At 45.7% G+C, this 27,007-nt stretch overlaps 1 protein-coding gene across 1 annotated transcript; it reads left to right on the plus strand.

The window, feature by feature from the left end:
• Positions 1 to 1,781: 1,781 nt before the first annotated feature.
• On the plus strand, positions 1,782 to 20,930 carry LOC311132169 (phosphatidylinositol 4-kinase beta-like; the record flags this gene model as incomplete). Its single annotated transcript, XM_084165389.1, has 11 exons — positions 1,782 to 2,234; positions 15,399 to 15,626; positions 15,888 to 16,121; positions 16,256 to 16,365; positions 16,486 to 16,590; positions 18,958 to 19,081; positions 19,195 to 19,308; positions 19,552 to 19,703; positions 19,991 to 20,123; positions 20,383 to 20,503; positions 20,656 to 20,930. The coding sequence occupies 11 exons, from the start codon at positions 1,782 to 1,784 to the stop codon at positions 20,835 to 20,837; spliced, it is 1,956 nt and encodes a 651-aa protein (XP_084021515.1). The 3' UTR covers positions 20,838 to 20,930.
• Positions 20,931 to 27,007: the final 6,077 nt, after the last annotated feature.

Consider the following 27,007-nt stretch of genomic DNA (forward strand, 5'->3'; position numbering starts at 1 on the left):
TATAGAGCGATAAGGCGCAAGGGGAAGAGAATAAACAGTGAGAGGGCAAGAATTGGTGAGTACGCTCTGTCCTGTAAATGCCAGAGCACATCAGCGCCGGAGCTACATCTAGTTTGATGTAAGGAAGTAGCCTACTCGATTGCCTATCCAGGGGCCTTGTATGTGATCAGACCTGTTGAAGGTGGGGTTCGTGTGTGAATGTGAGTATGAAAGTGTGAGTATGTATAGCTGTAAGTATGAGAACGTATCAGTGTACTATACCCCGTTCAAAGGCACTTAAATATTTTGTCTTGCCCATTGACCCTCTGAATGGCACACATACACAATCCATGTCTCCAGGCTTTAACCTCTCCTCCCCTTCATCTACGCTGATTTGAAGTGGATTTAACAAGTGACATCAATAGGATAATAGCTTTCCCCTGGTCTGTCATGGAAAGAGCCATCAAAGATGGAGCAGAAAAAGATGGAAAATGAGAGACAGAAGTAGGAGAAGAACAAGAAGTTGGGACAAAAGAGGCATCACAAAGATATGAAGTTTAAGAAGGCCCAGAAGGATTTCATAAAGGAGAAATGGGTCAAGGTAGTCAGAAACAAATATCTGGCTGCTTTAAAGAGTGAGAACGAGTGGGACAAACTTACACAGAAACGGATTAAAGCTGACTAGAAGAAACAGGAGGACCTCAAGACAAAGGAAGATATGAGAAAGGTGGAAACCAAAGAACACAAAGGCAGCCAGAAGAGAAGAGGCTGCAAGGGAAGAAAAACCTATGATTGGTTTTGGAAAAACTGCAATGGTCCTGCAACAAGTGGAAAATAAATATGTGTGTTTGTATGCGTGAGTAACTTCCATTTTAGTGTCCGGTTCCACTGCAACCATTTAAGAACATTCAAAAACGTTTCCACAAGAATTAGAAAATGGAACTTGGCAGGTAAAAACAACAGATATAAAACCAGCTGTGTACAGTATCATTACATATTGGTTGAATGAGTCAATTGTGAAATAATGAATGACATTCACCAGACAAATTAGTCATTGGACACCATGAGTTTGTTTAGATTTTCCTTTACTGACATGACAAATTAAATACAAAGCAAGAAGTGGCGACGATTAAGACTTCAAGGTGTGGTCTAGTACTGTAGTGTGTTGCTGAAATTCCCTCCCCCTGAAGCTACTTCAAAAGGGCCTGTATATCCGACCTTCGCAAAACTGCAGTAACCGCCTGAACTGACCTTTGTTCGTAAGTACTGTAAATCAAATGCCGACTTCTCATAGTTGGTTCAAGTCCCAGGTTTGCTTAAAAACCTTAGTGTAGTCAACATGATTTTCCTGTGTTTTATATATATTCCACACTGAGGTTGGAATAACAGTGAAATTCTGAAAGATTACAATGCCGTTTTTAGTGTAAGAGCCATTTTAAAAGACGCCTGAAATGTCATTCTATGGTGGTGAGACGAAATGTTGGCCTGCCTGGTGACATCACACCTCCAAACCGCTGTCAATAACAGCTAGTTTTCCCCTCCCCACTCACACCACTCCCAGACAGTCCTATCAAAATTCTTGCTTGAGAAATGTCTCTTTGCTAAGAAGCTGATAGTTTCTTTTTGACCATTTTAATTTAAAATAAATCACAGTAAGGTACTTAATTGTTACCCAGAAACTATTTTAAATTGAGATAAAACAGCTGCATTGGACCTTTAAATGGGACTCTTCTTCTCTTACTCCCATATAGTCATCTTTAACTTTAGCTCTAATTTTAACCAAACTTTTTTGCATCTCCTATATGGACGAGGATATGGGCGACGCCATCCGGCCCTACGTGGTGCACCGCTGCCGCCAGAGCATTGCCTTCTCCCTGCAGACGGCATGGCTGCTCGGCGCCTACTCCTCCGACATGCACATCTCTACCCAGCGCCACTCGCGCGGCACCAAGCTGTGCAAGCTAATCCTCTCAGACGAACTAAAGCCCCACTCAGCTTCTAAAGGTGTGGGTCCCGCCGGTGCTGCGGACGCCAGCCCTGGGCTGCGGGACATTGCCCACATTCGACACCACCAGCGGCATACCGTGGAGCCGCCCCCGGCCCCCGAAAGCCAAATCATCCCTGCCGATGCCTACCTCTCGCCTTCCAAGCAGACACATCAGCGATCCAAGTCGGACGCCACGCATTGCACAAGCCTGGGGAGTAGCCTCAGGAGAACAGCCACCAACCCCAAGGTGGAAAGCGGCTACGATGAGGTGAGTACCTTTTTTAACATATTTTGTCATACAAAAAGAGGGAAGGGAGAGTGGGATCAGAGTTGTAGAGTATAGAATGTCTTTGTACGTTTTTAATCTTTAATAGTAGGCCTGTTGCATACATGTTCTCTTTTATAGTCCCTATGGATGATAAAGCACAGGAAACCCTGAGTAACCTGAATACCAAGTTTTTCTCCATCTGTGTGTCAGTAGTAAATGGTTGTCCTACAACTCACTGTGGGATTCAGCAAGGGAAACTTGGATCAGCCATGCTGGAGTGTGCTGAGTCAGCAATACTTTTTATTATTCGCAGGTGCAGCGTTTGCTTGCGACTTGCAGGCTCATCTTCCATGTCTCACAATAATATTACTTGTGCAAAAACTGTTCTGTCAAAATTGAACATTCTTTGGGAGCCCAGGAGTACGAGTTTTGGACATTGAAGAGCGTTATTCCAGCTCTTTCTATGGTCTAGCCAGACTACCCTCAGTCTAACTAATAAAGAAGGGGGTGGGGTTAGGTAGCATCTGTCCCACATCTCCAGAGTTCCCTCCCTATTGTTTTGGGCGTGCAGTGTCCTCCCTCTCCTTTTTGGCTGGACTTCTCAGCCAGATTGCTCTGCAGCTGGTGTCAGAGTGAGGTTGAGGGTGGGTCCCTCTCGAATGGAGAGCTTGGTGAAAAAATTGGTCACTTTCTATCATTGCAGACATTAGATTGTTTAGCAGATGCTATTGTGAGAATGTTTGTGTTGGGGCAGGATTTGTGTCAGTGTTGACGAGCGATATGGTTCTGGTGGAAGTTTTCTGCTTCCTCTTGTCTGGCCTTTCTCTCGGTCTCACTGATTGTCTGGCTTGCAACCTTCAGTCAGCCCTCTCTCTCTCTCATCAGGGGATCAGTTATTTTATGAGAAATCAAATTGGGTAGTTTTAGATGGGACAAGGTCCTGAACTATAGCAGAAAGATGGTCCCTCTCCCCTCGTTCAACGCTTTCTTGGATTCTCCCAGGCATCTTGCTGTGTTATGCATTTTCTCCCTACTACCAATGTTTCCTCTCACCTCTAGTCTCTCTCTCACCTCTCTCTATTCTGTTTTTTTGTGCCTGTTTTTGTCATCCTTTTTAAAAATCCTCTACCCATCCCTCTCTCAGCTAATCTCCTCTCCTTCTCTTTCGCTCTCCCTCACTCTGTTTTCCTCCCCTCCCTTCCCCACGTATGCCTGCATCAAACCTCCCTGCTGATGTTGTTGTGGCCAGTGATCCCTGTTTAATCTGTGTCTGTGCTGTGAAGAATCCTGTAGGGCAGGTGGAGCACATTAACAATCCACAGAATGCAACCAACAGCCCAAAGGAGTTCAAGGGCACTTCGCTTTATTGACTTTGCTCTTTAGGATGTATTAGCAAAGATGGGCAGAAACTGCTTCTCCAATAGAAATCCCCGATCACGCTTGTAGGTGATGTTTTGGCAACGTTAGCTAGCTAAGCTCATGTGCAAAAACACATCGTCGGGTTTAACGGTCGTGCAGGCCGTCAAATCAAAGGCACATAGATTCAAGCTAGGCTTAAGTAGCGGAAACTGTCATTACTACAACCTCATGAAAGTGACAGGTTTTTATTTTCAACAAAAACAACTTTATATCAAAGTTTTTGTCAAATAAAAACCTGTCACTTTCATGAGGTTGTAGTAATGACAGTTTCCGCTACTTAAGCCTAGCTTGAATCTGTGTTGCATTTAGATTTTGAGAAACTTAACAACTAAGAATACATTTTTCACTTCTCCCATTAATTTACCAAACCCTGGTCTGGTCTGCTGAGTCTGCTTCGCAAGCATTATGGGAAGTCTCGCGTGTTGCGCCTCTGGGTTTAGAAACTCTGTGGTATTAGTACACAGTGATCACTAGTTGGATGCCAAGCAGTCCATTTTGCTTTGATAATAAATACTGTACTGATAGTCCTTATTGATAAGGCTTCACACGCCATCTTGTTAGTCCTGTTTATTGGCCTAAGGACTGACCTGACTAATTTTGATTTGATCTTTTTACTTGGCCTCTGGCTGGATTGCAACAGTGAGGAAAAACCAAGATGCACCAATCACAGTGAAGAGGAAGAAGAATGCTGTGAAATATGTCCACAATTTTGAGCCGCGCTGTAATGTGAGTGGGACCACCCCCGCAGTGCAGATTGGGTGGGTGTTGCATTACAGCCCTTTTTTGTTTACAGTCTAGGCTCAGCTGTCAGTGCCCAGGTATGCCCTCTCCGCCTCACTACTTCCCTCTTCCTGCCCACCTCGCGTCGTCTTGGCAACATAGCCGCCGGGCTGGGGCACTGTGGTGGATTCAGATAGCACCATTTCCCCCCCAGAGTGGGATTCAATGTAAACATACATGAGGGGGTTAACTACAGATGCAGCTGTCGCTTTACACAAATTATTTCTGTTTCTATATACACTACCGTTCAAAAGTTTGGGGTCACTTAGAAATGTCCTTATTTTTGAAAGAAAAGCATTTTCTTTGTCCATTTTTAAAATAACATCAAATTGATTAGAAATACAGTGTAGACATTGTTAATGTTGTAGCTGGAAACGGCAGATTTTTAATGGAATATCTACATAGGCGTACAGAGGCCAATTATCAGCAACCATCTGTCCTGTGTTCCAATGGCACGTTGTGTTTGCTAATCCAAGTTTATCATTTTAAAAGGCTAATTGATCATTAGAAAACCCTTTTGCAATTATGTTAGCACAGCTGAAAACTGTTGGGCTGATTAAAGAAGCTATAAAACTGGCCTTCTTGAGACTAGTTGAGTATCTGGAGCATCAGCAATTGTGGGTTCGATTACAGGCTCAAAATGGCCAGAAACAAATAACTTTCTTCTGAAACTCGTCAGTCTATTCTTGTTCTGAGAAATGAAGGCTATTCCATGCGAGAAATGCCAAGAAACTGAAGATCTTGTACAACGCTGTGTACTACTCCCTTCACAGAACAGCGCTCTAACCAGAATAGAAAGCGCGTATTACACTGTATTTCTGATCAATTTGATGTTATTTTAATGGACAAAAAAATTGCTTTTCTTTTGAAAACAAGGACATTTCTAAGTGACCCCAAACTTTTGAACAGTAGTGTGTGTGTATATATATATGTGTGTGTATATATATATGTCAGAATTACATGGCCAGTATTGAATAGAGGAGAATCCTAGCAAATTCTGAGCGTTTGAGAGACTGTTTTACAACCGGAGTATGCAATATTGGTTTCATCAACACACCTGTATCAACTGCATGTCGGCCATTTGCGGTTATACGTGAGTGCCGGTGGAAAGTTTATCTGGATATAGGACATCTGACATGACAATGACATTAATACATGCTAATAGTTAACTAGCGAGAACCAGCCACTCACTATGTTTTGAAATGGCTATCTAGTTAGTCTATAGGCGATATCATTATTTTACCTGCTGCGCAATGTCTCTCACCCCCTCTCTCCTCTGGCAACTACCCACTTGAACACATGCAGGTGATGGACACACCATGACTTTTCCAAGATTTTCATTGCTGACCAAAAATTGGCTATAACTGGGTAAATAGCTCACTAACTAGCAATCAATATCAACATGTTCACGTGGAGCTAGTCTCGCTTTGATCTCAAAAACACATATTGCGACTGCATGATTGAAAGACCACTCGTGCCTGTAGGCCTACAATAACAGAGGACACTTTGATCAAATTCTGATTGGGGTAGCATAATTGTTTGATTTTTAGCGTGATTTATTATTTTTTACTTATCCGTTCGGTCAAGCATCAATGTCGGGCCCAGCATTATTCACTTGAACATAAAGACATTCGGTGGCAGGCAAATGCATCAACATTGATTTGACTGCTGTAAAATCAGTTGTAGGTCTTTAGACTGACTTCCTCATCAGATAGGCTAGTACAGAGGAGCTATGCGTTGTCACCCGATTTTAGCTCCGCCCTTACAAAATGGTATTCTAACACGTCGCCCTGTGTTCAACAATCACCTGGACAACAAGTGCAAAGGACGTCTGCTCTACTGCTGACGTACATGCACACAGAGAAAATGCATTTCTGCCACACCTTGTTGTGTTCTGCAGGTAACCCAAGCCTCAGGCTCGGTCTCCCTGTCGACTCTATCCCCAAGGCAGTTGTCATCAGCAACGTGTACTTTGGTTACATGTCTATTGGGTGAGCAGTTACTGTCTATACAGGTACATTCCGGAAAGTATCCTACAGCTAATTGCTCATTTTAGGCTAGACTCCTGAAATGCATTACATATTTGAAAATCTAATCAGCATGAGAATTACATTTTCAGTTATTTGGATCCAGTTGCGGTCAAATACACTATATATACAAAAGTATGTGGACACCCCTTCAAATTAGTGGATTTGGCTATTTCAGCCACACCTGTTGCTGACAGGTGTATAAAATCAAGCACAGCCATATGATCTCCATAGACAAACCATGGCAGTAGAATGACCTTACTGAAGAGCTCAGTGACTTTCAACGTGGCACCGTCATAGGATGCCACCTTTCCAACAAGTCAGTTTGTCAAATTCCTGCCCTGCTAGAGCTTCCCCGGTAAACTGTAAGTACTGTTATTGTGAAGTGGAAACGTCTAGGAGCAACAACGGCTCGGCCACACAAGCTCACCGAACGAGACCGGCGAGTGCTGAAGCGCATGGCGCATAAAAATCGTCTGTCTTCGGGTTCCAAACTGCCTCTGGAAGCAACGTGAAGTGGGTTCCCATGGCCGAGCAGCTGCACAGAAGCCTAAGATCACCATACGCAATGCCAAGTGTCGGCTGGAGTGGTGTAAAGCTCACCGCCATTGGACTCTGGAGCAGTGGAAACGCGTTCTCTGGAGTGATGAATCATGCTTCACCATTTGGCAGTCCGACGGACTAATCTAGGTTTGGCGGATGCCAGGAGAACGCGACCTGCCCAAATGCATAGTGCCAACTGTAAAGTTTGGTGGAGGATGAATAATGGTCTGGTGCTGTTTTTCATGGTTCGGGCTAAGACCTTTAGTTCCAGTGAAGGGAAATGTTAACGCTACAGCATACAATGACATTCTAGACGATTCTGTGCTTCCAACTTTGTGGCAACAGTTTGGGGAAGGCCCTTTCCTGTTTCAGCATGACAATGCCCCTGTGCACAAAGCGAGGTCTGTACAGAAATGGTTTGTTGAGATCGGTGTGGAAGAACTTGACTGGCCTGCACAGAGCCCTGTCCTCAACCCCATCGAACACCTTTGGGATGTATTGGAACGCTGACTGCGAGCCAGGCCTAATCGCCCAACATCAGTGCCCGACCTCACGAATGCTCTTGTGGTTGAGTAGAAGCAAGTACCCGCAGCAATGTTCCAACATCTTCCAACATGCCCACGATTTTGTAATGAGATATTTGACAAGCAGGTGTCTACATACTTTTGGTAATGTAGTGTATATTGTCACCCTTGCACTTTACAATGGAGTGCAATAGAGCAGAAGACTTGTTTGCTACAACACCTTGCTTGTTTCAGCAAGGAGCAAAGTTTCATCATGTTGTTGAGTCCAAGAACAGTTGTTCCACAAAAAAAAAGACGGGTTATTTTATTTTCGTGCCGGCTTCATCCATAACCGAGTGGCGCAGTGGTCTAAGGCACTGCATCTCAGTGCTTGAGGCGTCACTACAGACCCCCTGGTTCAATTCCAGGCTGTATCACAACTTGCCGTGATTGGGAGTCCCATAGGGCGGCGCAGAATTGGCCCAGCGTCGTCTGGGTTTGGCTGGTGTAGGCCGTCATTGTAAATAAGAATATGTTCTTAACTGACTTGCCTAGTTAAATAAAGGTAAAATAAAAAAATATATACGGTAATTGTGCCAGCCCTAACAGGACTCGACTCTATATGATAGAGCAGATATCCACTCTACCTTTTCAAATCTATGAATTACATTTTGGGAAGTGTTACCCAGCCACTTGGAACACCAATTATTTTGCCTCGTTAAGCATGGGTCCAGAATCAGTTGTTTTGAATAGGGAAATCCGATCCCAGTAACACTCGGGGACCCTTCCTCAACAGAACGTCCTGTCCACTCTGGAAGTAATGTCAGGAAGTCATAACGTTTGGTCATGATCCAGAAAATACACTTCTTCACAGGAAAGGCATTTTGACATTTGACTACAAAAGTAGAATGCTAAGGAAGCTGCTTGGTTTGCCTGTCAACACAAAAAGACCAAGGAAATGCTATGAAATACAGGTTCCTCGTCCTGGAAAATCTGTGGTTTTGAATAGGCCTAACTAGGGCTGTGGCGGTCATGAAATTTTGGCAAGCGGTAATTGTCATGCAAATGACTGCCGGTCTCACGGTAATTGAGCGTTAATTAACATAAACATGTTTAGCGCGCTTTTGGAACATCTAGATTTTAAAAAGTCAAAGTACATTTTTAATATAGCCATCACAATAAAATCCATTATTGATTTAGTTGTGATAGGCTTATAAACCAGGGAATGTCTTAGAAATCAAAACATAAAGGGCTGCATGATGCAACTCTATATATTGATGATTTGGAGAGGGGGAGATCTAATCAATGGAAGATGGAATTAAAAGTGAAATGACAGGCTACAACGACCAAAAGCCAACCGGTATGCTGCTATTTACGCTATAGTCTGAGTGGAGTTATGTGTAGGCTAACGGTAGGACAGTGAAAAGCGCAGTAATGTTATGGCTAGGCTCAATTAGCCGAGTTAGCTAGCTTCTCTCAGTTTGATACAGTCAAGACAGGTACTGAATAATCGGATTGGATGATAAATAACTACCAAGAAGTTAACAGTGGTTGCGGTCTCTCTCTCAGGCTCATGGTGCTTACTCATACATTCACACACACACACCGAACGGCCTCCACTCCCTAACAGCCTCGCTCTCGCTCTCTCCCCTCCCATGGGTCCGGTTGAATAAAGTAGCAAAACAATTGGCTTTTCTGCTGCTTCCCTCACTCGGATCAGACCAGTTGTCCTTTCGGGAGAGGTTTTAAAAATGTATGCATATTGGGTCCGGGGCTTTCCCGTGTCCATTTCGGAACAGGAACTGTAACTCCCATAATTATTTGTCCTCATCATTCAGATTATTCAAATTAAATCATGATGTGATTAGAGGGACAATAGAGCACTGAGTTCCAGGCCATTAGCAAGTTTGGTAGGCTATCCATCAGCACCGTTCATTTGCGCAGTTTTGGATTGGGAGTACCTTTTACCAACGGGAATTTAACTGCGGTCACGACTTGTGACTGGCGGTAATAAGGTCACCGCAACAGCCCTAGCCCTAATCTGTGTGTCAACGCCACCTCTAGGCTCTGTTTCAATGTCCACACCAACTAGCACATGTATGCATTGGGCATGATTTCTTTGTGGTATAAAAGTATGGACATTGGCATGTAGTGCAATGGTCTCAACCCCTTGGGTTGTTTTTCTCTCTGTAATCGGATAACTTGCTTCATGTTTTTGAAAAATGCTTCTGGGAGTTTTGGAATGGGGAGACTCAGCTAAATGTAAAGACATCTGGAGTAACCTTTACTGAAGGAGAGTCAGTCAAAGTCAGTCATAATTACACACGTTTACACATTTTACATGGTAGTCCTAAGCAACAAATACGCCACTGGCAGTAGTTCATGTGGCAAAAATGGTCCTACCTGGTATTAAAGGTAGACTCAGTGTGGATGACGTAGATGCAGAAAGTAAACAGCATAGTGGGTCAATTTCCACAACAACTAAGAGCGTTGAAGTGCGAGGCTCAACTTCTCCGCTGTTTTGGTCCCTTGGCTACCATGCTGTAACAGTGCGACTGTGTGAGAAAAGTATTTTATCTCGCTCATCTCAATATCTGCGGTGCTGCTCGTGGCAACATACATTTCACTGAGTCTACCTTTAACTAAGAACTAACAAATTAACCTTTTTTTTCTTGTGTTAAGTATTTTAACAAAAATGTTAACTGTCCCATATGTTAGCCTACTTAATTGGAACTTGTTTCCATAACAAAACAAAATGTAAGTACTTTTTTTATATAGTAACCTTATGATTGAGATGTTATCTAATTTCAAAGTAGCCTTAATGGTGGACTGTAGAACAAAGGACTTCCTAGATTTGTACTTTACATTTACATTACATTTTAGTCATTTAGCAGACGCTCTTATCCAGAGCGACTTACAGGAGCAATTAGGGTTAAGTGCCTTGCTCAAGGGCACATTTACGTCATTTAGCAGACGCTCTTATCCAGAGCGACTCACAAATTGGTGCATTCACCCTATAGCCAGTGGGATAACCACTTTACAATTTTTTTTGGGGGGGGGTAGAAGGATTACTTTATCCTATCCCAGGTATTCCTTAAAGAGGTGGGGTTTCAAATGTCTCCGGAAGGTGGTGAGTGACTCCGCTGTCCTGGCGTCGTGAGGGAGCTTGTTCCACCATTGGGGTGCCAGAGCAGCGAACAGTTTTGACTGGGCTGAGCGGGAACTATGCTTCCGCAGAGGAAGGGGAGCCAGCAGGCCAGAGGTGGATGAACGCAATGCCCTCGTTTGGGTGTAGGGACTGATCAGAGCCCGAAGGTACAGAGGTGCCGTTCCCCTCACTGCTCCATAGGCAAGCACCATGGTCTTGTAACGGATGCGAGCTTCAACTGGAAGCCAGTGGAGTGTGCGGAGGAGGGGGGTGACGTGAGAGAACTTGGGAAGGTTGAACACCAGACGGGCTGCGGCATTCTGGATGAGTTGTAGGGGTTTAATGGCACAGGCAGGGAGGCCAGCCAACAGCGAGTTGCAGTAATCCAGACGGGAGATGACAAGTGCCTGGATTAGGACCTGTGCCGCTTCCTGTGTAAGGCAGGGTCGTACTCTCCGAATGTTGTAGAGCATGAACCTGCAGGAGCGGGTCACCGCCTTGATGTTAGCGGAGAACGACAGGGTGTTGTCCAGGGTCACGCCAAGGCTCTTCGCACTCTGGGAGGAGGACACAACGGAGTTGTCAACCGTGATGGCGAGATCATGGAACAGGCAGTCCTTCCCCGGGAGGAAGAGCAGCTCCGTCTTGCCAGGGTTCAGCTTGAGGTGGTGATCCGTCATCCATACTGATATGTCTGCCAGACATGCAGAGATGCGATTCGCCACCTGGTTATCAGAAGGGGGAAAGGAGAAGATTAGTTGTGTATCGTCAGCGTAGCAATGATAGGAGAGGCCATGTGAGGATATGACAGAGCCAAGTGACTTGGTGTATAGGGAGAAAAGGAGAGGGCCTAGAACTGAGCCCTGGGGGACACCAGTGGTGAGAGCACGTGGTGCGGAGACAGCTTCTCGCCACGCCACTTGGTAGGAGCGACCGGTCAGGTAGGACGCAATCCAGGAGTGAGCCGCGCCGGAGATGCCCAGCTCGGAGAGGGTGGAGAGGAGGATCTGATGGTTCACAGTATCAAAGGCAGCAGACAGGTCTAGAAGGACAAGAGCAGAGGAGAGAGAGTTAGCTTTAGCAGTGCGGAGAGCCTCCGTGACACAGAGAAGAGCAGTCTCAGTTGAATGACCAGTCCTGAAACCTGACTGGTTTGGATCAAGAAGGTCATTCTGAGAGAGATAGCAAGAGAGTTGGCTAAAGACGGCACGCTCAATAGTTTTGGAAAAAAAAGAAAGAAGGGATACTGGTCTGTAGTTGTTGACATCAGTGGGATCGAGTGTTGGTTTTTTGAGAAGGGGAGCAACTCTCGCTCTCTTGAAGACGGAAGGGACATGGCCAGCGGTCAAGGATGAGTTGATCAGCGAGGTGAGGTAGGGGAGAAGGTCACCGGAGATGGTCTGGAGAAGAGAGGAGGGGATGGGGTCAAGCGGGCAGGTTGTTGGGCGGCCTTCAGTCACAAGTCGCAGGATTTTATCTGGAGAAAGAAGTCAAAGCATAGGGTAGGGCAGTGTGTGTAGGACCAGCAGTGTCATTAGACTTAACAAACGAGGATCGGATGTCGTCAACCTTCTTTTCAAAGTGGTTGACGAAGTCATCCACAGAGAGAGAGGAGGGGAGGGGGGGAGGATTCAGGAGCGAGGAAAATGTGGCAAAGAGCTTCCTAGGGTTAGAGGCAGATGCTTGGAATTTAGAGTGGTAGAAAGTGGCCTTAGCAGCAGAAACAGATGAAGAAAATGTAGAGAGGAGGGAGTGAAAAGATGCCAGGTCGGCAGGGAGTTTAGTTTTCTTCCATTTCCGCTCCGCTGCCCGGAGCTCTGTTCTGTGAGCTCGCAATGAGTCATCAAGCCACGGAGCTGGAGGGGAGGACCGAGCCGGCCGGGAGGATAGTGGACACAGAGAGTCAAAGGATGCAGAAAGGGAGGAGAGGAGGGTTGAGGAGGCAGAATCAGGAGATTGGAGGGAGAAGGATTGAGCAGAGGGAAGAGATGATAGGATGGAAGAGGAGAGAGAGAGCGAAGGTTGCGGCGGCGCATTACCATCTGTGTAGGGGCAGAGTGAGTAGTGTTGGAGGAGAGCGAGAGAGAAAAGGAAACAAAGTAGTGGTCGGAGACATGGAGGGGAGTTGCAGTGAGATTAGTAGAAGAGCAGCATCTAGTAAAGATGAAGTCAAGCGTATTGCCTGCCTTGTGAGTAGGGGGGGACGGTGAGAGGGTGAGGTCAAAAGACGAGAGGAGTGGAAAGAAGGAGGCAGAGAGAAATTAGTCAAATGTGGACATAGGGAGGTTGAATCCCCCAAAACTGTGAGGGGTGAGCCATCCTCAGGAAAGGAACTTATCAAGGCGTCAAGCTCATTGATGAACTCTCCAAGGGAACCTGGAGGGCGATAGATGACAAGGATATTAAGCTTAAATGGGCTAGTGACTGTGACAGCATGGAATTCAAATGAGGAGATAGACAGGTGGGTTAGGGGAAAAATTGAGAATGTCCACTTGGGAGAGATGAGGATTCCTGTGCCACCACCCCTCTGACCAGATGCTCTCGGGTATGCGAGAACACATGGTCAGACGAGGAGAGAGCAGTAGGAGTAGCAGTGTTTTCAGTGGTAATCCATGTTTCCGTTAGCGCCAGGAAGTCGAGGGACTGGAGGTTAGCATAGGCTGGGATGAAGTCTGCTTTGTTGGCAGCAGAACGGCAGTTCCAGAGGCTGCCTGAGACCTGGAACTCCAGGTGTGGGGTGCGTGCAGGGGCCACCAGGTTAGAGAGGCAGCAGCCACCCGGTGTGAGGCGTTTGTGTAGCCTGTGCAGAGAGGAGAGAACAGGGATAGGCAGAGGCATAGTTGACAGGCTGTAGCAAATGGCTACAATAATGCAGAGGAGATCGGAATGAAATGAACTAAACATCTGGGAGAGGAGAGAGCAGGGCCTCCCTCACCAAAACTTCCACCTCTGAAACTATAATTGTTTCACTGAACCACCCGAACAAAAACTCTCCCAACTTCCACCTTTAGAAATCAGAATTGTTGTGAACCACAGCGGTTCAATGTTTAAAGGAATAGACTCAACCCACTTTATTCAGCTAGCTAACTATGACACCATAGCTAACTAGCATGCTAGCATCCAATAACACACAGTTTAGCACCAACACTTGGTCACAACAAACCACCAATAGTGTGTTAACACACTAAGCAGATAATTCGTGTCCGTGTCTAGTTCCTTTAATAACGCAGCAATAATTAAACGTTGGCTAGCTTAGCACAAATATATTGTATTTAGCTGCCACAGTACAGCACACAATGGCTACTGTGTTGACTCTGTTCGAAAAACGGCTAGCTAGCTAGCTTCGTGCTACACCCGGCACCGCCGAAGACAATGCCAACCTACAGTAACTACCCACAACAGCCCACAATGCCTAACTATGACACCATAGCTAACTAGCATGCTAGCATCTAATAACACACAGTTTAGCACCAATACTTGGTTACAACAAACTACCAATAGTGTGTTAACACACTAAACAGATCATTCGTGTCCATGTCTAGTTCCTTTCATAACGCAGCAATAATTAAACGTTGGCTAGCTAGCACAAGTATATTGTATTTAGCTACTACTGTACAGTTAGCTGGTCGTGTTGGCTAGCTAGCAATGGCTACTGTGTTGACTTGTTTGAAGAACAGCTAGCTAGCTAGCTTCGTGCTACACCCGGCACCGCCGAAAAACAATGCTAACCTACAGTAACTACCCACAACAGCCCACGATGCCTAACTATGACGCCATAGCTAACTAGCATGCTAGCATCCAATAACACACAGTTTAGCACCAATACTTGGTTACAACAAACTACCAATAGTGTGTTAACACACTAAACAGATAATTCGTGTCCGTGTCTAGTTCCTTTCATAACGCAGCAAAAATTAAACGTTGGCTAGCTAGCACATTAACATTGGAAACAACTCTCCACCGTTGCTAAACGTTACCAGTAGCTACCCGCTAGCTAGCTAGCCTCGTGCTTCGCCGGGCTCCGCCGTAAACAATACTTACCTACAATAATTACCTACGGAAACCTACAATAACTACCTAAATAACTACCTAAATAAACTACCTACAATACCTAACTACAACTACCTACCTACGATCTAAATGCATGGTTTAAGCTTTACTCAACACCATATAAGAAGCCAAGCTTACCTCCTGCTAGAGAAAACACAACCTCTCCCGACCACAGCTCACACCACTTTGACCTACTATAATGGTATTGAATATTGCTCATACTTTAAATATGAAGATATTGGACACCATAAGTTGACTAAACATCTCCAAGGCCCAAGAGCTTGTTTGGTATCTGGGTTTCGCTCAAGTCTCTCATTTTAACCATTGTGGTACTGATCTCTGGTGCTGGAATGTGGTACTGCAATGGGTTGACAGAATTTAATTTATTTGCTTCTTTCTCCCTGTGCCCATGCATTCTTAGTCTTATACCTCCCCTTGGTTTTCTCTTCAGATTCCGCTCCTAAAACATCCTTCTTTCAATTCCCATCATACCCATCTTCCTCCCTCCTTTCTCAGCCTCTTTTTTTTTTTTTTTGTGTGTGCAGTCATTCATGGAAGGACCCTAAAAAAAAGATGTGCCACTTGTTATTTGCTGTAGCTTGTTGTAAATGTCTTCAGAACACAAAAAGCCATCTGTCTTGATCTAGATTCTAACCATCTCTCCTCCTCCTAACCTTGCTCCTCCTCTCTGTAGCCGTTGCGCCTGACGCTGCAGAGGGAGTTCATCAAGTCTCTGATGGGCATCGGAAAGCGGCTGGCCACGCTGCCCACCAAGGAGCAGAAGACCTGGCAGCTCATCTCAGAGCTGTCACAGCTCAACCACAAGCTGCCAGCCCGCGTCTGGCTGCCCACTGCAGCCTTCGACCACCACGTGGTGCGCGTTCCCCACACACAGGCCGTGGTGCTCAACTCCAAAGATAAGGTGAGGCAACTTGTTGTAATACACATGTATAAGGAGGTACACACACACAACAGGCTCCAAAAACAAGGTGACCAGAATGCCTAGTAGTTTGACACAATTAATTAGTTAACTCATTTGTTAGTTTATTTATTTCCTGAGGAGCCTGGAGTTTAGATGGAGTGGGCCCCAATGCTATTTGTCAATGGGACTTCCTGCATAAATGTACCTTACAAAAATAGGTCTAGAACTCCAGTGACCTCTTCATTCTCCCCTTCCTCTCAGGCCCCGTACATCATCTATGTGGAGGTGCTGGAGTGCGAGAGGTTCGAGACGTCCGGCATTCCCCTGCGCATCCCGGAGACATGCATCCGCAGCGCCCGCTCTGTGGACAACCTCCTCCCGGAGTGCGTTGGCATCACAGCCGAGCAGCGCGCCGGCAGTTTCTCCACCGTGCCCAACTACGACAACGACGACGAGGCCTGGGCCATGGATGACATCGGCAAGTTGGAAGTGGAGGTGGGTACCCATGGCAACCACATGGTGGCACCGTCTGACTTTAAGTCACATTTTGATGACTAGGTTGTTGGGGAAGGAGGAGGTGAATCAGATTTGAATGTACTTTTAACTCTGGGGTCCTTCTATGGTTCCAGCTCCCAGAAGGCCACACCAGTAGCAGTGACAACATCTCCCAGTTCTCTGTGGACAGCATCACCAGCACGGAGAGCAAGGAGCCTGTCTTCATCGCCGCTGGCGACATCAGGTACAGGGTCACTGCCGGACAGAATTGCCCTGCTAGCTTGTAGTTTGTCTTGAAGACTTTCTTGTTATAGAGTTTTGGTCTGGATAGCTGTTTTACAACCGCATGTTTCTTTTGTCTTAGGCGACGTCTATCAGAGAACCTGGCCCACACCCCCACAACGTTCCGGAAAGATCCGGAGGACCCGTCCGCTGTGGCGCTCAAGGAGCCCTGGCAGGAGAAAGTCAGGTGGGTGATTGGTACATAGAAATATACACTGCTCAAAAAAATAAAGGGAACACTAAAATAACACATCCTAGATCTGAATGAATGAAATAATCTTATTAAATACTTTTTTCTTTACATAGTTGAATGTGCTGACAACAAAATCACACAAAAATTATCAATGGAAATGAAATGTATCAACCCATGGAGGTCTGGATTTGGAGTCACCCTCAAAATTAAAGTGGAAAACCACACTACAGGCTGATCCATCTTTGATGTAATGTCCTTAAAACAAGTCAAAATGAGGCTCAGTAGTGTGTGTGTGTGTGGCCTCCACGTGCCTGTATGCCCTCCCTACAACGCCTGGGCATGCTCCTGATGAGGAAGCGGATGGTCTCCTGAGGGATCTCCTCCCAGACCTGGACTAAAGCATCCGCCAACTCCTGGACAGTCTGTGGTGCAACGTGGCGTTGGTGGATGGAGCGAGACATGATGTCCCAGATGTGCTCAATTGGATTCAGGTCTGGGGAACGGGCGGGCCAGTCCATAGCATTAATGCCTTCCTCTTGCAGGAACTGCTGACACACTCCAGCCACATGAGGTCTAGCATTGTCTTGCATTAGGAGGAACCCAGGGCCAGCATATGGTCTCACAAGGGGTCTGAGGATCTCATCTCGGTACCTAATGGCAGTCAGGCTACCTCTGGCGAGCACATGGAGGGCTGTGCGGCCCCCCAAAGAAATGCCACCCCACACCATGACTGACCCACCGCCAAACCGGTCATGCTGGAGGATGTTGCAGGCAGCAGAACGTTCTCCACGGCGTCTCCAGACTCTGTCACGTGCTCAGTGTGAACATGCTTTCATCTGTGAAGAGCACAGGGCGCCAGTGGCGAATTTGCCAATCTTGGTGTTCTCTGGCAAATGCCAAACGTCCTGCACAGTGTTGGGCTGTAAGCACAACCCCCACCTGTGGACGTCGGGCCCTCATACCACCCTCATGGAGTCTGTTTCTGACCGTTTGAGCAGACACATGTACATTTGTGGCCTGCTGGAGGTCATTTTGCAGGGCTCTGGCAGTGCTCCTCCGGCTCCTCCTTGCACAAAGGCGGAGGTAGCGGTCCTGCTGCTGGGTTGTTGCCCTCCTACGGCCTCCTCCACGTCTCCTGATGTACTGGCCTGTCTCCTGGTAGCGCCTCCATGCTCTGGACACTACGCTGACAGACACAGCAAACCTTCTTGCCACAGCTCGCATTGATGTGCCATCCTGGATGAGCTGCACTAGCTGAGCCACTTGTGTGGGTTGTAGACTCCGTCTCATGCTACCACTACCAAAACATCAGCCAGGAAGCATAGGAACTGAGAAGTGGTCTGTGGTCACCACCTGCAGAACCACTCCTTTATTGGGGGGTGTCTTGCTAATTGCCTATAATTTCCACCTGTTGTCTATTCCATTTGCACAACAGCATGTGAAATATATTGTCGATCAGTGTTGCTTCCTAAGTGGACAGTTTGTTTTCACAGAAGTGTGATTGACTTGGAGTTACATTGTGTTGGCACATCAATGCGAGCTGTGGCAAGAAGGTTTGCTGTGTCTGTCAGCGTAGTGTCCAGAGCATGGAGGCGCTACCCAAGTTCTCTCACGTCACCCCCCTCCTCCGCACACTCCACTGGCTTCCAGTTGAAGCTCGCATCCGCTACAAGACCATGGTGCTTGCCTATGGAGCAGTGAGGGGAACGGCACCTCTGTACCTTCGGGCTCTGATCAGTCCCTACACCCAAACGAGGGCATTGCGTTCATCCACCTCTGGCCTGCTGGCTCCCCTTCCTCTGCGGAAGCATAGTTCCCGCTCAGCCCAGTCTAAACTGTTCGCTGCTCTGGCACCCCAATGGTGGAACAAGCTCCCTCACGACGCCAGGACAGCGGAGTCACTCACCACCTTCCGGAGACATTTGAAACCCCACCTCTTTAAGGAATACCTGGGATAGGATAAAGTAATCCTTCTACCCCCCCCCAAAAAAAAATTGTAAAGTGATTATCCCACTGGCTATAGGGTGAACGCACCAACTGGTGAGTCGCTCTGGATAAGAGCGTCTGCTAAATGACGTAAATGTGCCCTTGAGCAAGGCACTTAACCCTAATTGCTCCTGTAAGTCGCTCTGGATAAGAGCGTCTGCTAAATGACTAAAATGTAAATGTAAATGTTTAAGTGTTCCCTTTTATTTTTTTGAGCAGTGTAATTACTAGAAGAGACAAAATGGATGGGCATACACAATCCCCCACCCGAGGATACATGTCTGTCCCACTTAGTGCAGCGAAGACAACACATTGTGGCATTGTAAAGTCATTTGCTGTGTCTCACTATTTCTTTCCGCTCTCTCCATCCCTCAGGCGGATAAGGGAGGGCTCCCCTTACGGTCACCTGCCAAACTGGCGGCTGCTGTCGGTCATCGTGAAGTGTGGGGACGACCTGAGGCAAGAGCTACTGGCCTTCCAGGTGCTCAGCCAGCTACAGGTACTTGACTCTCCACAGTAGAGTCCCATTCCACAGAAATGCTCTGAATTATTTATTCTTATTAGCATTCATTCAATCACTAATTCGCTCCACTACTCCCCTTTCCTCTCCAGTCCATCTGGGAGCAGGAGCACGTCCCCCTGTGGATCAAGCCCTATAAGATCCTGGTGATGTCATCGGACAGCGGGATGATCGAGCCCGTGCTGAACGCTGTCTCTCTGCACCAGGTGAGCAGAGAAAATGAGATGGACCCAATTGTGCACTTGAAATCTCATGACAAAGTTGCCTAACAATAACTTCAAGCCGTTGTTTAGCTATGTAATCCAGTACCTCTTGGGATGAAAGATTTTGATAATCTAAGTAATTTCGTGTCAGTTGCTAATTCTAATGGAATGCCGTGTCGGTAGCTTTTTCTAATGGAATACTGTGTCTGTTGCTATTTCATACAAAATGCTGTTTCTGTGCTCCAGGTGAGGAAGCAGAGCCAGCTGTCTCTGCTGGACTACTTCCTGCAGGAGCACGGCAGCTACACCACCGAGGCCTTCCTCACCGCCCAGTGCAACTTTGTGGAGAGCTGCGCCGGCTACAGTCTCATCTGCTACCTGCTGCAGGTTAAAGACAGGTGGGCAACCCTCCCTTTTCACCCCTCTTCAGTTTCACTCGTTACATTACTCACATGTTCCATTTCCCCTCTTAGCTTCCTTTGTCTTTGAGCCTGTTTGGCTACATTTACACAGGCTGCACAATTCTGATCTTTTGCCAATAATTGGGCAGAAGGTCAGAATTGGGCTGCCTGTGTAAACACAGTTTTTGTTGTCTGATATCAACTACCACATCCCACCCTCTCCTCTATTCCTATACCCTTTACTCAGTTCCCCTATCCCTCATCTCCTTTCTGTCTTTCTCCAGACACAATGGAAACATCCTCCTGGACTCGGAGGGCCACATAATCCACATTGACTTTGGCTTCATCCTGTCCAGCTCGCCCAGGAACCTGGGCTTTGAGACCTCCGCTTTTAAGCTCACCAGCGAATTTGTGGATGTGAGTCAAATGAATTATACTGCATGCGAATTTGCATTGTCAAATAAGTGTAAACTGGAGAACACTGTGGAATTCATCATACAACTAGCTGCCTAACAATCTAGCTAGAAACCTCACAAAATGTTCACTGCATAAATGCATACATTTGTTAGTGTTCAAAGATGCTATTAGCGAGTTTGCTGGTTAGCTGCAGTAGCCTGCATAACCTGTTGGTTTTTTATGTGTAAAGACTAACCTCTGTTGTCTGTGGTTCTCTCAGGTGATGGGAGGCCTGGATGGAGACATGTTCAACTACTACAAGATGCTGATGCTCCAGGGCCTGATAGCTGCTCGCAAACACATGGAGAAGGTGGTCCAAATAGTGGAGATCATGCAGCAAGGTACTGTTAGCTAAAACGATATATTAGCATGACCAGTGTGTTGTGGTGTTTTTCCATAAACATTATCTATCTGCCCGGTTTCTCTGTGGTCTTGGGATTGCAACTCCTCTGACTCCCTCTCCCTGGGTCTCCCCTCTCTCCTCCCCCACCAGGCTCTCACCTACCCTGCTTCCATGGCTCCAGCACCATCCGCTACCTGAAGGAACGTTTCCACATGAGCCTGACGGAGGAGCAGCTACAGGTGCTGGTGGAGCAGATGGTGGATGGCTCCATGCGCTCCATCACCACCAAGCTTTACGACGGCTTCCAGTACTTCACCAACGGCATCATGTGAACAGTTCGACACCAAACTCTACTACATGGGACAACCACATGGGAGAGCAAGCAAACATACATATAAAGATGGTGGTGAACATGTGCATATGGACTCACGCATGTGTTCTTGCCATAGCAGCACATTTAGGAAAATGGACTTGTGTATAGACTAGTGCTACAGGACCTGTTTGCAAACTCGGTATGTTCTTTGTCAAAGTCAAAAAATCACGTCCTCCATTTGCAGATTGCACTTTCTCTCTTAACTTTGTCACAACGCCTTCTTTTTTCCCGATCATTGAGGGCGCACCATCTGTAGCCAGGCTGACAGCGCGGGACCAGTCCACTCCGACCCTGTCCAGCGCGCCGACGAGTGCGGTAAAAATATCAGCTGCTGTCGTTGTATCTGTCATCGGCACCAACTCCACAAACTCCTCGGTGACGGTCAATGTGTCATCAACTCCGCGGATGAAAAAATGGCCAGTTGTGCAACATCTGTAATGTCCGTGCTTTCATCAATTGCAACCGAAAACGCAATAAATGACTTTACTTTTTGCTTCAACTGGCTGTCCAAATCCACTGAAAGATCGGAAATCCTGTCTGCAACTGTGTTTCTTGTCAGGCTGATATTTGCAAAAGCCTGCCGCTTTTCAGGGCACACAATCTCCGCTGCCTTCATCATGCATGTTTTTACAAATTCACCCTCACTAAATGGTTTTGAAGCCACTGCGATTTCATTAGCAATGAGGTAGCTAGCTTTCACTGCAGCGTCACTGATGTCTCGGCTGTGAGTAAACACAGACTGCTGTTTCTTCAGACCCGCCAACAGTTCATTCACCTTCTCTCATCTCCGCTGTCCTTGAAAGTTGTCATATTTGTCGGCATGAAGACTCACATAGTGGCGGCAAAGGATATATTCTTTCAGCACTGCAACATGCTCTGAACACACCAAACATACAGCTTTCCCATTCAATTCCGTGATTAAACAGGATGACCATTTTTCTTGGAACACTCTGCACTCTGCGTCCACTTTTCTCTTTTTTGACAGAGACATATTGGGGCATAAATGTTAAGAATATGTCTGAAGTACCTGCACTCGTCCATAATGGATCTTCCAGTAATGGAAATGAAACGAACCCCAGTTCCCAACCAGCTGCAACTTCTCATAGGGAAAACCAGTCTTCCCTATTTGGCTGAAAAACAAAGACATCCCCTAATTATAGAGATTGCTCTGTGATTAATAAGACACACAATTGTGGAGATAGAGGACATGGTAATGTGTACTATTACTAATCAGCTATGACTGTCTAATAATGTGATTGACTACCTGTGAATGGCTATCTGAAGGTGCTGACAGTTCGTCAAGCACTAGCCTCCCAGCTTCAGTGAGGTGAATGGTAGGCTCCTCAATAACCAATTTGGAAGTCTGTGAAAAAAAAGGGAACAGGGTAAAGTAAATTCTCCCTATGAGATCAGATGAGCTTTGGTTAATAATGTGTTTGGTTACCTGTGTGTTTAACACTGCAAGCTCTGTTACCAGCATTCTCCCAGCACGATTGAGGTAGTAGACTGGTTTGGCCTTGGAGAAGACAGGCTATGAAGACAAGGGAATATGTTTTTTCATTATGTGGTTTTATAGAAAACTAGTGACTTGATGTTAATCTTTAATATCCTCTAAAGACCAGAGAGTATCAGAATAGATAGACTCACAAAGATAGGAACACACAAGGGTCCAGACCAAGGGATTAAAGCCAGACAGGACCGGTGCCCAACCTCCTCATCCACATACTAAGGAACAAGACAGGATTAAATTAAGAGTCAGTTTGAATGATAGACAGGTAGCCTATAGGACTGACAGACTGGAATAGGGAGGATTGCAAGAGGAGGCCACTGCATGATAGATTCTAAGACAATTGGCAGTTGAAATACACATGTCTGTGTTCAAAGGTTAAGGAAACATCTGAGGTACCTGCCTATGAATGGTTACCTGTTCATTTTGAGAGGACAGTTCCTCCCATACTATCCTCCTAGCAGGAGTGAAACTGATGATAATGGGCTGCTCCATTGTGAAAATCTGAGAAAATGAGGGAACAGCTTTAAAGATATCAAAGTATTCTACTAGTGGATACTGAAGGTAATTATCCCTATTAGATCAGATAAGTAATGGTTAATAATCTGAATGGTTACCTGTGTGTTTAACATTGCCATCTCTCTCACCAGCATCCTCCCAGCGTGGGTAAGATAATAAATTGGCTGCAGTTTGACAGGCTATAAAAAAAGGGAATATGTTTACATAAATGTATTTTCATATTGTTCTACAGAAAGCTTCATGTTTATGTTTAAGTTACATAAACCAGTCTAAAGACCAAAGAGTATCAGAATGGATTGACTTACAGAGCTGGGAACCCACAGAGGACCAGACCAAGGGATTAAAGCCAGACAGGTCCGCTGCCCAACCTCCTCATCCACATACTAAGGAACAAGACAGGATCAAATTAAAAGTCAGTTTGAATGATAGACAGGTAGCCTATAGGTCTGACAGACTGCTATAGGGAGGATCACAAGAGGAGGCTACTGCATGATAGATTCTGAGACACTACACAGGTCTGTGTTGAACGGTTAAGGAAACATCTGAGGTACCTGCATATGAATGGCTACCTGTTCATTTTGAGAGGACAGTTCATTCCATACCATCCTCCTTGCAGGAGTGAAACAGATGAAAATGGGCTGCTCCACTGTGAATATCTGTGAGAAAATGAGGGAACGAACATCAAAGTATTTCACTACCGTAGTGGATACTGAAGGTAATCCTGCCTATTAGATCAGATGAGCTTTGTCCAATAATCTGCATGGTTACCTGCGTGTTTAACACTGCCAGCTCTCTCACCAGCATCCTCCCAGCATGGGTAAGGTAATATGTTGGCTGCAGTTATAAAAAATAGGGAATATGTTTACAGAAATGTATTTCCATATTGTTCTTCAGAAAACGTCATGTTTATGTTTAAAGTACATAAACCAGTTTTAAGACCAGAGAGAAGACCAAAGAGTATCAGAATGGATGGACTTACAGAGCTGGGAACCCACAGAGGTCCAGACCAAGGGATTAAAGCCAGACAGGGCCGGTGCCCAACCTCCTCAACCACATACTAAGGAAGAAAATCAGGATCAATTTATGAGTCAGTAAAATGACAGTTTGAATGACAGATTGTTATTGAACCAATCCTGCTAATGAAGCAGTATTGTTATAGCCTGGGTGCCAGTCTGTTTCAGCTCTCTGTCCACTCCTTATGGGAATGTGATGCCAATATCATATTGCCACGATGGAATTGGCAAGAGAGCAGAAAGACTGGCACCCAAGCTATTGATAGGCCTGCAGCATTCTTACCTGAACAAGGACTGGGTCCTCCTGGTCCAGGGTGGGCTCATTATCTTTATGAAAAACAATAAAGGATTGTTTTCTCTAAGTTTAAGAAATACTAGCTACAAGACACCAGACATCTGTCCATGTAGTTAGGCTGATCATATATTTACTTGTGTTTTATATTGTATGACATCAACTGTATTTATGTGTCTGCATAATGTACCAACATGTTCAATTAAACCTAAAGCAAAGGTTTGGTTTCAAAGGAGCAAGTTTGTTTGTTGTTGTTAATCTAGGGCTACACTGTAAAAAATGTCATCACCATGATTGCTACCTAAATGACACCCTATTCCCTATTTAGTGCACTACTTTTGACCAGCGCCTTTTAACCATAGAACTATGGGTCCTGGTCAAAATAAGAAATAGGGTATTGGGTGGCATTTGGGACTATTACTATTTAGACATTGTCAAATATGTAAACTTACCCTCCTCAACCGTGACAACACGGTCCACGCTCTCCACGGTGGCCAGTGCATCCTCACCGATACCGTAATATTTGCTATAAAACTAGACTGCCGAACCGGTCGCAAACAACAGGCCAGCTGCACTCAGAAGCGGCCTCTCGCGGAGGAATCTCAGCGGGGTCGCTGTCAACAAACGACTGAACATAGACCTACTCATTATCGCTCTACATACTGCAGTGATTTTGACTGAGTTCAAAACCATCTGACAATTCTTTCTTAGAATTACAGGGTTTTATAGGGACCATTAATACGTCAAATTCTTCCATAAGTCATGGTTGGCTATGTCACAATGGGACAAACATGTTTATCAAACTGATTAAAAAACACTCAACAGTGACATCAATTAAATTGAATTTTGAGCATGATTTGGGAGTTTATACAATTGTAAACTATGAAACTATTGTTTAGAGAACAGTAGGAGTATAACCATTTAGAAAATACTGTATCAATGGCTCTGAGTAGGAGTAGAAGGGACAGCGTCACTGTCACGCCCTGGCTCTGGGGACACTGTTATGTTGAGCCAGGGTGTGTAGATCTATGGGTTTTGTTTCTATGGGTGTTTATTTCTATGTTGGCCAGAGTGACTCCCAATCAGAGGCAACGAGTGTCAGCTGTCGTGGGTTGTCTCTGATTGGGAGCCATATTTAAACTGTCTGTTTTTCATTCGGGTTTGTGGGATTTTGTTCTATTTTGGTTTGTGTATAACCGTAGACATCACGTTATCGCCTGTTGTTTTGATCGTGTGATCATTCCAATTGAATAAATATGTTCACTTTCAACGCTGCGCATTGGTCCTCCTCCTTAGACGACCGTGACAGTCACAATGCGCTCGCCATGGTTCTGAAAAAGAACGTTGCTGCGTTCATCAGCTCTGTGATGTTCTAGGCGGAGACACTCACTGAACCACTCACTTTCACGTTCAAGGTGTCAAAGCGTTCAACCAACATGCATTGGACTAAAACATCATTCAAATAGTTACTAAAAAGCCTACAGATATGTTTTACATTATTATTTTAAATCTCCTGCATAAATCAGCGGAGATAGCCTACTCTTCTCATCTCTTCGCCCTCCTGCCCTGGTGGTTATATCTGAGCGTTTTGATAACTGATTGATAATTTGGATTATTCATATCCAAAGTGAAATGCTGATTGTATCATATTTATAATGTAGGCCTAGTAGCCCACGTTTCATGACATAACCCTAATCCTAAAATAGACTAAAATTGAAACCCTGGGCGAGCACACAAGCTCTGGCTGTACAGCCGGCAACAGTAATACATCCAAAGAGGGTGGCTGTTGAGGAAAACCAGTACACCAACACACATCTTCATTAGGAGATAAAAGTAATCAGAGGCTAAAAGAAAATGGCAGACAATAGAAATCGAATGCGTATGTTACGGCTGGTTAGTGTTTTAATTACGAAGGACTCCCACAAATCTATTGTCTCTTGTCGTGTATGAAGATTATGACTAGTCTTGAGGGACAAAGAAGAACTGTTTATCTTGGTTTGAATGTAGCAGTTGGAGGGTGACGCCCCAGGGGAGACCGGTGATTGGACGAAAAAGGGAGCAACCCATTTATTGCCATTGTTTATAAGTATGGGCATGGGCGGTGTGTTCAATAGGGCGATATGGGCGACGCACTGCCAAACGGGAAAAGGAAGGGATTTTTTTTCTAATCAATTATATCATGGCAACAGTAGTTCAGTGTTCACGTCTGATCTGCCAGCCACTAAATGTCCAATCAGGCTAAAGTCGTGCTTCAAATGTCCCCGCCCGTTTTGGGGCGATTTCAGTCAGGTTGAAAATCGCCCAGAAGTCTCTCATAGCCTCTAATGTAAAATATTTTTTTTTCAAATTTCTGAGCTTTCAATACATTCTCTATGGGTGTCTGAGGGCTTGCACTTACGCGCTTTCGTCATACGTAACGTAACTGTCATGAGCCCTCTCACTCCACCGGGTTACCACCTTAATTTGTTTCCACTATCTTCCACTCTGCTCACCACTCTCTCTACTCAGCCTAACTAGCTCCACCTGTCCCTGCTCTGCTCTGCTCTAATTACTCTGCCAGCTGCGCTGCATTACCCACTAACCTCTCCCAGTATTTAAAGCCCTGTCTTTCAGCTCTCCTTTGTCAGATCGTCTGCAAAGCTCACACCCGGAACCTGTTTGCTCGCGCTTCTGGCTCACCCTGGTTTTGTGACCCCGGACCTGCCTGATTTTTGGATACTCTTCTGCCCCAGGAGATCCAGACCTGCTTCTGCCATTACGACTCCTGACTACTCTTCTATCCCGGTAACTCTGACCAG

Source organism: Coregonus lavaretus (assembly GCF_964263955.1).
Source record: "Coregonus lavaretus genome assembly, chromosome: 7".
Classification (NCBI taxonomy): Eukaryota; Metazoa; Chordata; class Actinopteri; order Salmoniformes; family Salmonidae; genus Coregonus; species Coregonus lavaretus.